At 44.4% G+C, this 14,334-nt stretch overlaps 1 protein-coding gene across 7 annotated transcripts in view; it reads left to right on the forward strand.

The window, feature by feature from the left end:
- TNS1 (tensin 1) overlaps positions 1-14,334 on the forward strand; it is a 165,140-nt gene that overhangs the window by 98,268 nt on the left and 52,538 nt on the right. For all 7 annotated transcript variants that reach the window (XM_075829085.1, XM_075829086.1, XM_075829083.1 and 4 more), the window contains one exon: positions 4,911-6,629. In XM_075829085.1, the coding sequence (XP_075685200.1) occupies positions 4,911-6,629 (1,719 nt within the window). The remainder of the gene's footprint in view (positions 1-4,910; positions 6,630-14,334) is intronic.

A 14,334-nucleotide genomic window follows, 5' to 3' on the forward strand; every position in this document is an offset into this window, starting at 1 on the left:
CCGGCGATGTGTTTGCATTCTTAAGCTGAAAGCATTTAGTAGAAATCATAGAGATGAATGCGATGTTATTGTTAGACCGGATTAAGCGCAATGCAATCCATCTATCTGTTTATTCAAGTGATGGGCACGTTCTTCACCAGGGAGACAAAACCGAGAGACGGGACATTCAATGAACTGGAGGCCCAGGGTCGTCCTCTTCAGCGAAGTCTTTCCATATTCTATTCAGATGTTTCTTAGTTACATTACAGTTACCGATCTCCCCACAAACCCTGAATAGTACATAACCCTGCTGACCAATAACCCCTCTTCCATCTTTCCTACTGCCCTTTTAAGTGTCAGTCTTCACTGTACTCCTGGCATTCTATTCCTGCACCAGCAGCCTTTAGAGCTATAGGTTCTACCAGAGATGCAGCTTCAAGCTTCTGGACCCGTACCAGTCTCCCACTCCGCACCCCAACCATCAAGTCATTTAAAGAACTGCTGTCCTGTTATGTAGCAGAGGGGACTTTGGTTCTCATACAATTCTGTATTAGTAGCTGGATGGTGACTGATCCGTGTGTCTGACAGGTGGAGTTGCCCTTTAAACCACTCTGAGATGATTCGTCGGGACGCTAGGGCTGTGTGCAGGATGGGAATGTCTCTGAGGTCTCCGTCCTTTCAGGATCCCCAGTAAACGTGCAGAGGCATTTCTAGGAGCAGCTGCCGTCCGGCTCCGACTTCTCTCATTTATGTCCCCGCTGTCTATTTTTACCTCCGTCATATTGATCCTGTCACAGGAAGAGGGGACATGACGGCAGCATCTCCTCTCCCCGCAGCACTCTCGTTTATCAGGGGTTCACATACTTAGTCATCTAATGGCTTTTCTGATTCTGCATATGAAGGAGCAATAAATCCCTTGAGTCGTCGTCTTCTGTCGACATATTCAATATTCTAAAGATTTCCTGGAAATCTGGGTGACCACCAATATATTGCTGCTCCTACAAAAGTTGTCACTCCCAGATTCCTCAAAAGCAAATCTGGCCAGGATTGTAGATATAAGGGGAGGAGGAAAGTATCACTGCATAACCAGCCATTCAGGAGTTTGGGAAAGCTGGGTGACAACCTCTGGGGGAGCTGCCATATTGGTTGTCACCCAGCTTTCCCAGATGCAGATAGAACTAAGAAATGATTGAACAGGATTTTTAAATACTTGACAGAAGAGGACGTCTTTTTTTATTTTTTTTGTCAATGTTGTGCGCCCGTCTAATGCAGAAAGTGCGGTCACGTCCTGTTCTCCTGATTCTGGCGCTCTTGAATAAATACAGATAGGGCAGAGGCAAACATGGGAGCTATGCCACTATTGTTACCCGATTGTGCAGTCTCTGGGAGAAATACCAGGCGGGTTCCCAAAAGAACGGTCTGTGTCTTCATGGCTCAGACTACAGTAAGTCATGTCCCTAATATGTAATATATAAGAATAAAAGTTGTCCTCCATCCCCACACCTTATATGACACCTATTCAGGGTGTCAACAACCCTCGTTTTCAAGAAAACGAGTAAGAAGTTGTCACAGCCCCGCCCCTTGCTGATTGCGATGTTTCCTCTGTTGGGACCCCTGGAGATCAGCTGAATATCCCCCGCAGACAATGGCGCAGTCATATGCCTTACATTGTAATTTCATTGAGGAATTACATGGAGGAAGCGAAAAATATCCAGTCCATTTTATTATTCTCATCCAAATATGTGTGGAGTTGCTCTTTAAAGTGAATCCCCACCTCTTAACTTCACGACAAGATCAACAATTCTGTGCTAATTAATCTCTTAAACTATCTATATCTGTTTTTCCTGATACAGAGCTCCAAACCCCCTGCATAGATATAGAGGTAAATGATACAATTCTATCTCCCTGCAGCCACCACTAGGGGGAGCTCACTGCGCACTGTGTTATTATAGATTCTAACCGGTGGCAGCATCTTCCAATGGGAACCTCCCCCTCAACCCTCCCCCTCAAGAAACCTTTCAATTTATAAAGGACAATTCTAGGTCAAGGGGTGAATATGACGACACACGCTGCGTTATTATGACATCATACCCCAACTGGTGCTCAGTATTTTTATAGGTGGCCAAAAAAAATCACCAAACTAAAAAAACTTTTTTTCGAATGGTGTTTCTGAAATAACGACACCAAAAACGACATAAAAAAATTACACGGATCGACACTTACGTTTTGTTAAAGACGGAAAAAAACCTATGGAGGTCTGTGGGACAAAAACGCCACTAAATAGTGCAAAAAACGCCCAGGCCAGGCTTACTGCGATTTTGGAAAAACGCCACTGACCCTAAAAACCCAATTTATAATAAAAAAAAACGCCACCTAAAAAAAAACCCCCCAAAAAACAAATTTTGTGGGACTTTTATATATCCCCATTGACTTCACGCTAACATCTGACCACAGCGTTTTTTTGCCGCAAAAAACGGCCCTAAAAATGTGGCGTTTTTCTTAAAACCGCTGCGTGTGTATCCGACCTATGAGAGTAATTCTTGTGGTTGTCACCTCCATCTCCAACACAACAGAGAGCGCACGTCAATCACGTCTCTTCAGGCCCATCCCTGTGTTTTTTGGAAGAACCCCGGTACCCCTACGTTTCCTAAGCTGGCCATACTAAAGCGGTACTCCAGATTTACATACATATTATCTTCCCATGTGAATATTCCAGACCATTGGATGCCGAACGACTGGAATTTTACTGTCTCAACCACTAGAGATGGTAGAGATCCTGCCTCCGCAGATTGAGTAGATGGTGGTGCGTCAGTCGTGTCGTGTGCCCCTGCCCCTTATTATGTGACTACACAATATTAGATGGCAGAATCGTTCGGTGCTTCTGTAGGGTGAGTCATCCCGCGTCCGTCCGACAGATCCCCTCATACTCCTGAAATGTTTACATGACAGTGTTGGCACCGTGAGGTCATTTGGGAGGGGCGTTTGATGCCATTTCTTTTTGTTCACACTTCCACCCCCTGAAAGCGTGGTGTGAATCAGTCCGTGGAGAACTTCCCAGAGGGTATAAATATATCCGCACCTCTGACAGTAAACCCCAGGGAGCAGGGCGTGGTGCCGAGATTCACTGCACAACATTCAGGATTCACAATGCGGAGATGCGGCGTTGTGTTCCGGACCGGGGTGTGAACCGTCCACGTTCTGGAGCACAAGACGGGAATTTCCAGCTGGTGCTTCCGACAGGCGCTATTTGGGGTCTACAGTAAAGCCGTAACCAACCCCCACATCTATTTTAAAGAGCACAACTAATTCAAAAGCATGCAACATATGTATTTACTAGGCAGCAGCGTCATTACCGAAGCACGAGGCACGAGATGTCTCAGCGACGTCACTACATATTGTATTATCTACCTGCCACTTTTATAAGGCACCCTACAGTTAGAGCCTTACTTTAGGGCCCCCACTCACCCGGTATATTGCAAAGCGTGTCCTTTTGGCAGACGCTGCGCCGGTATTCGTCAGTATAGATTTTTTTTTCTGCTGCATGGAATAGTGTAGACGACTATGCTATTCCATTCAGGATATACCGCGCGGTACGTGTTTTTATACTCTAGGGTCCTATGGGCGATTGTACGCTACTGTATGGCTATACAGTGGTGTACGCTGCCTCTTTCCGTTGTAGGTATGTCGGGTAATCTTCCCAACATACAGTAGACCTCCAGAACGTGATGTGAACAGAGCCTAAAGGGTGTCTATAGACAAATAGATTCCTTCCGATATGAACGCCATTTTGCTGTCCAGGGAGATCATCTGATAAAAATGTGTTCAATTTTTCCAAAAACTTCCAAACAGTCAACCAAGACATTCTTCCTTTTGGGCCAATGCGGAATACAATTTTTGCTTTGATCCGAACAAATTTCCAGGGAACGATCATTCCAATCATTGTAAAATATCGGTGTATCTGCGTCTTATCAGAAAAACGGCCCGATATCAAAGAAATACCAGATGAATTGTCACATCTTCTGCGTATCTTAATGTCTAGTCCTTTCTTCGAAAAAATTGTTAAAAGTTTTGTTCAACTGTTTTTGGTAGTCATGGTCAGATGTACTATAGATGCAGATCCCTCAGTGGGGGATATTTATATCCTCTAGTTTCTGGAAAAGCTGGGTGGAGGTCTAATATGGCCTCCATTGGAGCTTCAGCAGTGGTGGTCACCCAGTTCTGATCCTTGTAAAGTCATAAACGATCCGGAAGAGTTTTGAGAATGACTGGTGGGAATATTATCTCTCTAAATTTCCACCTATATGTTCCTATTTACTGTACTATGACCTCTAAAATAAATAGGACAACATTGCCCATCTCTGGTTCCACAGATCGATTCAGCCCCAGTGTCTGGACATTCACTTTGTTGTAAATGTGTAGCCGAGAGGTTAACATCCCCAATGAGGCCGAGTCTTCGTTAGATAAAAGTTGCACCTCTGGGAGATCTCACGAGATGATAACCCAATCCCGAGACTCTTAATCTAGTTTGTGGAGATAGCCAAGTATCGATTACCCTATGTTTTTATACGGCTTTCCGAAACTCCATTACCCGATGCATTAGGACGCGGCTGCCTGTGGAGTCGCAGTCTAATCTTGGTAGGATAAAGTGCTTGGATCGGGGACAGGTTCCTGTGGGGTTGGAGTGATGGCGTTTAAATGAACAATTATACGAGATTTATGAGGCGATAGTTGTTTGGATAAAGGGTTTAATGCCTTTGTATTGCAGTAGGAGTTGAGATCAGGTCTGGAGATGAGGTCTTAGTGGTTTTGTTGCATAGACATTTTGGCTGGGGAGCGTCTCGCTAGATATCCTAAGAGCTACTAACTGAGCAGAACTGTGTAGATGGAGTCATTGATGTGTCACTCATTGTTTTTGGCTTTTTTTCTTACAGAAGTCGGACATACCCAAGGTCCTCTGGATGGAAGTTTATATGCCAGAGTGAAAAAGAAAGACTCGACAAACGGGAGTACCAGCACGGTCAATGTCAGTGGCATCCCTCTGTCTGCCACTCCCAATCATATCGAACATACCTTGTCGGTGAGCAGCGATTCTGGCAATTCCACCGCTTCGACAAAGACTGACAAAACAGATGAGCAAGTGGCCAATGCAGCCACTAACCAAGGGTTGACGCCCGAGGAAAAACAAGAACTCGAAAGGCTTCTCGTTGGCTTTGGCTTGGACGCAGATGCACAGATGCACAACTTAAATCCAGGCACATCTGTTACAGGAGCAATGCTGCATGTGGTGCCAGCACAGGTTCACGTCAACGGGAACAACATGTCCCCACCAGCCGACAGGGAGACTGACATCCTGGATGATGACCTACCCAACCACGATCAACACAGTGTTGGAAAGTTGGGTACACTGTCATCTTTTGATGGTACCCCTCACGTTAATGCCACTGGTTACCATCAGTCTCCACACATGAACATGTCCTTATCCAATGGTCCAACCACCATTAATGGCATCGATAAGCTCCCTAAACATGGCTATCTTGGTAAGGAGACTATGATTAATGGTGGGTATCCATATAACAACCAGAACATCATAAAAAACTCAACTACCCCTTATTCTCAAGATGTTGGTAATCAGATGAGACCTTCAGTATCTGCCCAGGATAACCTATCCTCTTACCAAGTCAACCAACCAGCAATATCCAGCTGGGGACAGCCCCAACCAGACACGACACAAAAGCACTTATACTATTACGACCCAAATGGGATGTACCGTTCTCAGTCTTTTACACATGCGGAACCGGCAAAGTATGAACCCAGTTCACAGTTGCCTCAAGCACCAGCCAGAAGCGTAAGCAGCAGAGAAGCCGTGCAGAGGGGTCTTAACTCATGGCCCCAAGGCGGTAGCCGGCCACCCTCCCGTCAGCAGGATGGTGCAATCGAGAATCAAATGATGACCCCAACTTCAGAGCCAAGCACTTTTCAGACTGTTCCCCCCAGCCATAGTATCCCTGAGTTCCCCATGATGGCCTCTCAGAAGGAGATTGAGCAGTCAATCGAAGCACTTAACATGCTAATGTTGGACCTCGATCCTTCATTCTCACAGATGCACAAGTCACAGAGTGTACCCGTTGCCCCAAAAGAGGACAGAACTATGCCAGTAACAGGGTCACTTTCTGCCCAGCCAGCGCTGGGAATCTACAGCCAGCCATCTCCACAGGTGGCATCTCAGAGACCAAGCAATGCATATGGGTTCTCATCACCTGGCAGCCTAAGTTCTGCTCCGGTCAGCCAGGCTCATACACCTGTTGAGCAAGCTCCGCGGTCTTACTCAACTGAACCCATGAGGCCCCCTGAGACCGCTAGACCTTTGAATGAGTACAGGGAGCCGTATTCATCTGGAACGTATTCTCCTTATGGCTATCAGACCCAACAGGCTCCTTCAACTTTAGTGAGAAGTTACAGCTATGGGACTAGCGGAACTACCCCCTCATCTTCTATCCCACCACTCTCTGCTTTTATGCAGAGTCCGCAGCCAACTACTCTACCATCCCCAGTACCTCCTGCAGTCACCACTCAACCCCAGGTTCAAGCCAGGGAAGCCCCAGAAGAGGACAATTACAATCTGGAAGGTCTTGTCGCCCATAGAATTGCAGGTAAATAACTACCATCTACTGTGTCTAGTATAGTAATGTGTATGCGTATATTGATTAATGATTGGTGACCAAATATATTACATTAGAGGGTTAAATAAAAATAATGATTTTAATGAGTTTGTTTTACTAACGTAATAGACCAATAAGTTCTACTGAGATATTTATGTATTCTGCTCTTCTTTAGTTCTCATTCACACAAGAATCTGATTTGCGGTATTTGAGTGCAGGACCTTTTCTAGCCTCTAGATGGCGCTTTTAGTTCATTTAGAGCAAAATCTTTTGACAACCCTTTTTCGTGGGCCATTTCCATTATGGTGGAAACAGTCATGATGGAGGCCAGAGACTCCTGGGCTCCATTGCAAAATATGTACCCGGGTCCCCCAATTATAATAATACTGGTGTCTTCTTATGTACCAGAGGGACCTTTCGGCCAGTTTAGGATCTAGGACCCTGGTGGGACTTCTATCTGCACCCCCTACAGCTACGCACCTGATGTAGACTGAGAGAATTCATAGAAATGTAGCTTATAAATTCATTAAAGAGGACCGGTCACCTCTCCTGTCATGTCTATTTTTGTAAAATATTGTATTCCCCAACTAACAATTCTGGAACATATTTTATTAGAACTCTGCGTTCTGCAGTTCCCCTGTTATTCCTCCTAGAAATGGAGGAAATTGACAACTGGGTGTTACCATTCCTCTTGTAAAAGAGGCGTGTCCCTACACAGTCTCACTCTGTCAGCACTGATTGGACAATGTCAGACCGTGTAATGACACCCCCCCAACCGGTAACACCCAGTTGTCAATTCATTCCTAAATTTCCAAGAGGAATAACAGAGGAACATCATAGAGTTCTAATAAAAGATGCTCCAGAAATGTTATTTCATGGGGAATACACTTATTTACTAAGACATGTCAGGAGAGGTGATGGGTCCTTTTTAAGATCCTCTTGGTAAGTTATGAGAGGCCCACACGGGCTTGGTTATTGGATTAAAATAACATGAAAAATTTTGCATAAAGAAAATAAAAGTGCTGCCCCGAGGGCTATAAAATGACTTGTGTCCTGACACCACCCACATAACTGGTAACCAACATCATTTGTCATCCAAGCAATGTTATGGTTACTGGATGCCCAGGGTAAATATTTGCACGGTCGGTATACAAAACGTGGTCATTACAGGCCTTGTTTGGAATTCTCTGACCACGGGACCGTGTGTGGCCAACCTCACATTCCAGCCATGCTCGTACTGGGCTCCCAGCCGGCCATAGTACTTCAATGTGACGGAGCCCCTGTCCACATGCCTGTGGCTTCGCTGCGAGGACGGTCACACCAGAGACCAACGCGGCTTCTATCAAGAATCTACTAATGACATTGACACGTGTGGATGGGAAAAGCTTTGCAAACTTGTCAGAACTGAAGATATAAGATACAATGTAACTCGCAACACAGCGAAGGACTCTAGATGGGAATGGCTGACACCAGAGAATAACAGCTTGCATAGCAAATATTAAAACAATATCAAATATTTCCTGTCCTGCTATAGCATTACAGCCTGATCCTTCCTCTGACATTGCTATATATAAAAAATATATTTTATCAGATCATTTCCAAAAAGATTTGCCCCATGTCTGAAGAACCCTTCTTACCCCCAGTATCAAATTCAAAACTTTTCACTGGTTCTATACAAATGACCAACATCTTTATGCGGATGGTAATATATTACACTAGTATGGTCATTTGCACAGCACGTGAAAGGCCTGGAGACCTAAATGTTTCTAAAAGGGCCAGTATAAGTCCTGGGGGTACTTACTTTTTTTAATAAATGAAGTTGAGCCTAATGTATGATCCCCCTTAATAGTGTCGGCCATGCAGAAACATAACTATTTTAAAAATAGTCTATTAGTCCATATATTTCTTCTTTAGACTCTTACTGCAACAGTGACACCTGCAGGCCAGACCAGATCCTACACTCAACTGAACTAAAATGTCCTGAAGAAGAGCATAACATTGAATGAAATCATAAAAAAGTCAAAAATGTGTCTGTTTAATAGGAATAAATCAGGATTTGTAGCATACGGACTAACATTAGCAATGCACGCCTGGCAAAGCATCATCAGTATCTCCGGACAGACGATGATGACAGATTTAGACAGAACGCGCTGTATGTGTCCCATTGTTTGGAATTTGACAGATCAGCATCAGTTTTTAGTCTTCACAGACGAAGGGTTGGATGTTTCCCTCTCTGTATAGCAGTAGCTGGATACTCTTTCTGCTAGGACGCCGAACATTTATATATATACTCCTCATCCCTGACATAAGATACTAGAGTATTGGTTACACTACAGTAAATATAACTCACCACCTTTGTCATTCCACATGAACGTAAAAGCTGAGAAAGAGGAGTTTCTCCAGATTTTGAGATTTTTCACGATTTTTACTGAAGAATTTAGTAAATTCAATGTTGCAGATACATAAAGGTTAAAGCTCGGCAGCCATAAGGCCTGAGGTCGCAGCATTGTATTACATATATGAGGCACAAGGTCGAAGCAGGTAGCTTGGGTATCAAAAGTCTACACACCCTTATTAAAACTCATTCCTATTGGCTAACGGGTGTAGTCTGTCCCCCCTCAATTGTCGTTTATAGACAATTTTTTCTCGTTATTTCAGCATACATAATATTGCCATATAGTGCCAAGCTAATACCGCCATATACATCCCACATTCTACCATATAGTGCCCAAATAAATACCCCAAGGGACCACTTAACACTGCAATTAAATTCCCAATTAATGCCCCCATACACCGCCAAATATGACTGCATGGTTTTAGTTTACTTCTGGCATTACCGTCCTTAGGGCCCCTTAGTAAACTGGGGCCCTGGGCAATTGCCTAGTTTGCCACCCCCTCCATTTATACTTAGTTTTAAAAGGTATCCGTTCCACTTGAACATTATACGGCTCTTCTCTATTAAGGGTGTGAACACTTATGCAACAAAGCATTGAAAGGTACAACACTGTCCTGGGTTCTTGTTCACCTCCTATTTCTATGGGTTGAGGGCTTCATGGGCATATGTCACGTTGGCATGTAGAATGAGGAGGGGGTTGGTGCATATATTAATACATATATTACAGAACCTTGATTGGCATTTTGAGAAACCATTGAGTGGGCATTTGCATGGGTGGGTTGGGGTGGGTTGGTAAGGCATGTGTCCCCGGTTCTAGAGGGGTAACCAACAGGTATTTAGATACACTTGGCCAGGTAATTAGATACAGAACCAGGGCAGGGAACTGAATCTTTTCCCCTGGTGAAGGGTGTGTAGACTTCTGCTATCCACTGTATTTGAGCTATACAGACACTAGTCCCGATTTTATCCGTATCCCCTCCAATCTCATCCAGCGAGCGCGTAACCGTAGTGTAATTATTGTTCCTGTTGTTATAGGGACGGACTCTATAGACAGGAGCCAAGTGAACGTCTTGGTCCCTATAAGGACTTTGCTGTATTTGCAGCGCACATTGTTTTATTACTCCCATTTAGGTGATTCCCCAGGAAGGATCCTCATGACAGCGCTGATGAGACCAAATAAGGCTGAAACATCCCTGTACACATTCTGCTTCCGACCCTCCTTCTGTTTCTATGTAGAATAGTCGTTACTTTTTATATTGGTTATTTTAAAAATCTGTCCAAAAAAGTATCAAAAATAAAACATGAAAAATAGATATATATATAAAAATATATTCACAACAGGAATCAAAAGTTTATTTTAGAAAATCTTTTTTTTTTTTTGTATCAATTTCACGTTCTCCAGTTACATCCGGAGCTGCTTTCAAAAATCTTCTGTTTGATACAGTGAAACAGACAACCGCTTAGCTCCTCCCCCATTCAGACATGTGACCCTTAACTGTGTAACTGTCCCGCAAGATAGCTCCCACAATGCACTGCTCTCCAGGACTAGGAAATGAGAATGATTCTGAATTTAGCTTTAGACCTGAATGGAGAAGAAAAATCTGAAAATGTAAAATCAACACAACAGAAGTTAAAAAAAAAGGATTCACAAAATTTCTCAATACGTAATATAGATATTAGCAGAGGAATTTTGAAAATTGTTGTTTAAAAGTGACGTTTTCCTTTAAATTAGATCTAAGACGGCAGATGCGTAGGGTGGAATATCTAACATATATGACCCTCTGGACTAATGCATACTAGTAATGTCTACAGATATTAGTAGTATCTTACAGGTATTTCAGTGGTTTCTGATTTTTAACTCACCCTGTATATGTGTATATATACAGATGTAGCAGAGTTGGATTTGTCATTCAGTTCTAGGGGACTGCATTGTTTGTGCCCAGTGATAACTCTGTGAGTCTAGATAATTTATAAGTTTACCTGCAGTCCTATGTAATTACACAGTGAACTGAGCCACAGGTGGCACATTACAGGATCAGCTCTGCTACATCTGCATATATATTTGATCTGCTTCGCAGCATAGACAATCCACTGTTCGGTATAGACCCTTACACTATCCAGACTGCTGCATTTAGAAGCATTTCCAGCCACTATTCCCCGGGGCAAGGCTTTTCTGTATATTCTGGCACAGAGCAGGGAATACGGATACACCCCAGATCTTGTGGTTAGTCGGGGGGGCATCTGGGGGCCCTGACCTCAGTGTAGTGGGGAACATATTTATCTTCTCCTTCCGAGGAATGAAATGTCTTTATATGGGAATTTTCCTTGTTGCAGACATTGAACAAAAACCTAGTTGTAGGGTTAGAAGTTTTCCCGTTGCGACTGACACGTTCATATCTCCTGTGGGCATTCAGGAAGTCGTCCGTGCCAGCGCCGGTGTTATTATGGAGGGGGGCTTACTGCTCAAATTCACTACCCACCTCACCCACACAAACCACCAGTCACCTGCACTACATTCAATACATTGTGTAGTGTCTTACGTTCCCTTTCGGCGCCGGGATGTTCCATACAGAGGTCACGGTTACTGATTACTGCAACGCTGGGTGCCGGCCGCCAATCACTGGTATAAAATATAAAATTGCTTCCATAGGGAATCGCTGGTTGCAATGGGATTAATTGTTTCATGCAGGTCTTCATGATTTCCTATGGCGAGACCATAAAACAGAATATATAACTATGGCGCCACCTCCAGAACCCAGAAGACACCAAATATCACCTGAGATAGAAGGGTCTATATAGGGTCTTGTACCCAGCCGGGTACTGGTTCATGCCGCGACACATCCATTAATGGGATTCTGTCCCTCACGGGTAGCAGAGACGGGTGGAGTGACCCTTGAGACGGTCCGAGAAAGGAGCCCTATACAGAATCTACAAATCAAAGGACAATGGGCCATAGGGTTATGTTCACACAGGTTGGATACGCTGCGTAAAAGCACACCGCGTTTCGGTCCTGGGCGCCGCAGAGAATCCTGGCCGAAAAAATAGAAAAAACCCCAAACATAATTACCCTTTGACGTCCTGCAGATCGGCCCCCTGGGATGACGTTTAATCCCATGTGACCGCTGCAGCCTTATTTTTTTCTAAGTTGCATTTTTGCGTCAGAATTGCTGCTTTTCCGCGGCAAAAAAAGCAACATCTGCTATTTGTTGCCGGTTTTACCTCCCCGTTGGATTCAATGGGGAAAACCTGCAACAAAAAAGCAACGATTACGCAAATACAATTGACGTGCTGTGGATTAAAAAAAACGCACCGCAGGTCAGTTTCTGAGCGTTTTTTCCGATTCGGACTTACGCAGCGTGTGGAGATTGTTCAAATCTCATCCACTCGGCTGCTGCTGTATTATGCTGCCGATTTTCCGCAACGAAAACTGTTGCGGAAAATCCGCAGTATTCACGCTACGTGTGAACTGACCCCAGCAGGGACTAGTCTACCTCTACGATACTTATATCCTTGATGGGGATTGTCCCGGCTGGGTCCCTATTAGATGTCTTTACAAGGTTATGCCCCGTCATGGGATTGTATGACCGTTATCTACAAGGTATGAATGTGTATTTGTATCATTTGTTTATTTTATATTGATACAATGATTTTTGTCCCCCCCCCCCCATATTATCGGCTGTCTGCACCGACCTCCATATCATGACTCTCCGCCATCATCTAACCATTCTGTTTCCTTTTTCCATTTGTTTCTTGTTTGTGTTGTTTCTTCTTCTCTTCATGGAAAATCTCCTGCTCCGATCATTCCCCCCCATTTCTCATCCATGATCCCGACCCCTTCATCAAAATCTCCCAGAATACAACAGCAAACTCCGGAATATCTGCAAAAGTATGAACACCCCTCATACACCCACGCTTCAGCGCCAGCGCTCCTTCACTTTCTCTGGTTTGTTCTGGCCGCTCTCTCCTTTTCCGTTAAGCATGGTGTGCCAAGTCATGTCTGTAGTAGGATCAAGGTTCCTCAAGGTCGCTACTTAACCAGGGCCAGATAATCATTGGAACACCAGCTCCGGGCCCCCCAGCTCTAGGGGCCCCTGACCATATCAACCACAGGTAAGGTTAATAAAGGCCAGACAGGGGCCACTGGGGTCCGGAGCTTGTGCCAGTCCCTCTAATAAGGCTTGACAGCCAAGAGTTAACTGGTAAGGACAGGGCGCCATAACGGTGCCCTGGCTGCCCGTAAGCTGGTCCGTTCCACGTGGCATGATGTCCAGACTGTGTGCTTCACATGCTTCAGAATAATACACAGACAATGGTCCAGGCAGAAACTAATATGGGGGGGTGAGATGGACTTGGGGTGACCCCGATGTGTTCTCTTTGCTTATTTCTGAAGGCATGGGGCGTGTGGGGTGTGAACTGTTGCTTCTAACCATGAAGTTTATGAGCTGGCAGATGGCACGGGGCGTGGTGCTTGTTTTTCATGCATTTTCTATTCTGTGGCTCTGTTTACAACATCTGTGTTGGAATTCACCGCTTCGAGATTGAACTAATGCGCCAAAATCTTCAAAAGCAATGTTCTTGTAATGTTACGAAACGCGTTGGGAGGAACGTCTTGTGTAACGTTGAATCTTCACTCACTGCATTTTATTATGGACTTAGGCTATGTCCCTATAGCCATGAAAAGGTAAGAAGGTGGCATCCCGCTCTGCTACAATGTATCACTCGTGGAATTATCCGCTTCTTAGAATATGCGCCACTTTCAGAAATATGATGCGACTTACAAGTCTCGGCCCTGCTCTACCGCTAACGCAGCAGAAAGCTGAGAATAAAGTTCTGTTCGTTCTATTCGCATTATATATTCCGATTTTTAGATCGATCTGTATTTTTTACGCTCTTACCCTTTGTGCCTAGTTTGCATTTCTGCTGCGTTTTTTTTCTCCTATTGACATCAATAGAGAAATCCGTAAAATAGAAAAAACGCAATTGCGTCAATGTGCGTTTTAGGAATATTTACTAAATAGGAAAAAAAAAATGATACCAGGTTCCCCTTAGGGCACATTCACTCCATCCCCAGTTCTTAGAGGGGGTGATTCCCCCACGTGAGATTTTAACCATAGCGGAAAATGGCTACAAAGAGTTTCTCTTGCTCTGGAGGACCCGGTACATTCATGCATTCCATGGACAGACCATTTATATCAGTGGGTGCTATGTAATACTTAATTTCCCCTGTGGTGGCGCTGCAGGGAAATTGAACACTTGCTGCCAAGTTTCCCCACAGATCACAGCTGATCGCTGGGAGTCTCA

This window comes from Rhinoderma darwinii, chromosome 6 (genome assembly GCF_050947455.1).
Source record: "Rhinoderma darwinii isolate aRhiDar2 chromosome 6, aRhiDar2.hap1, whole genome shotgun sequence".
In the NCBI taxonomy this organism is placed as follows: Eukaryota; Metazoa; Chordata; class Amphibia; order Anura; family Rhinodermatidae; genus Rhinoderma; species Rhinoderma darwinii.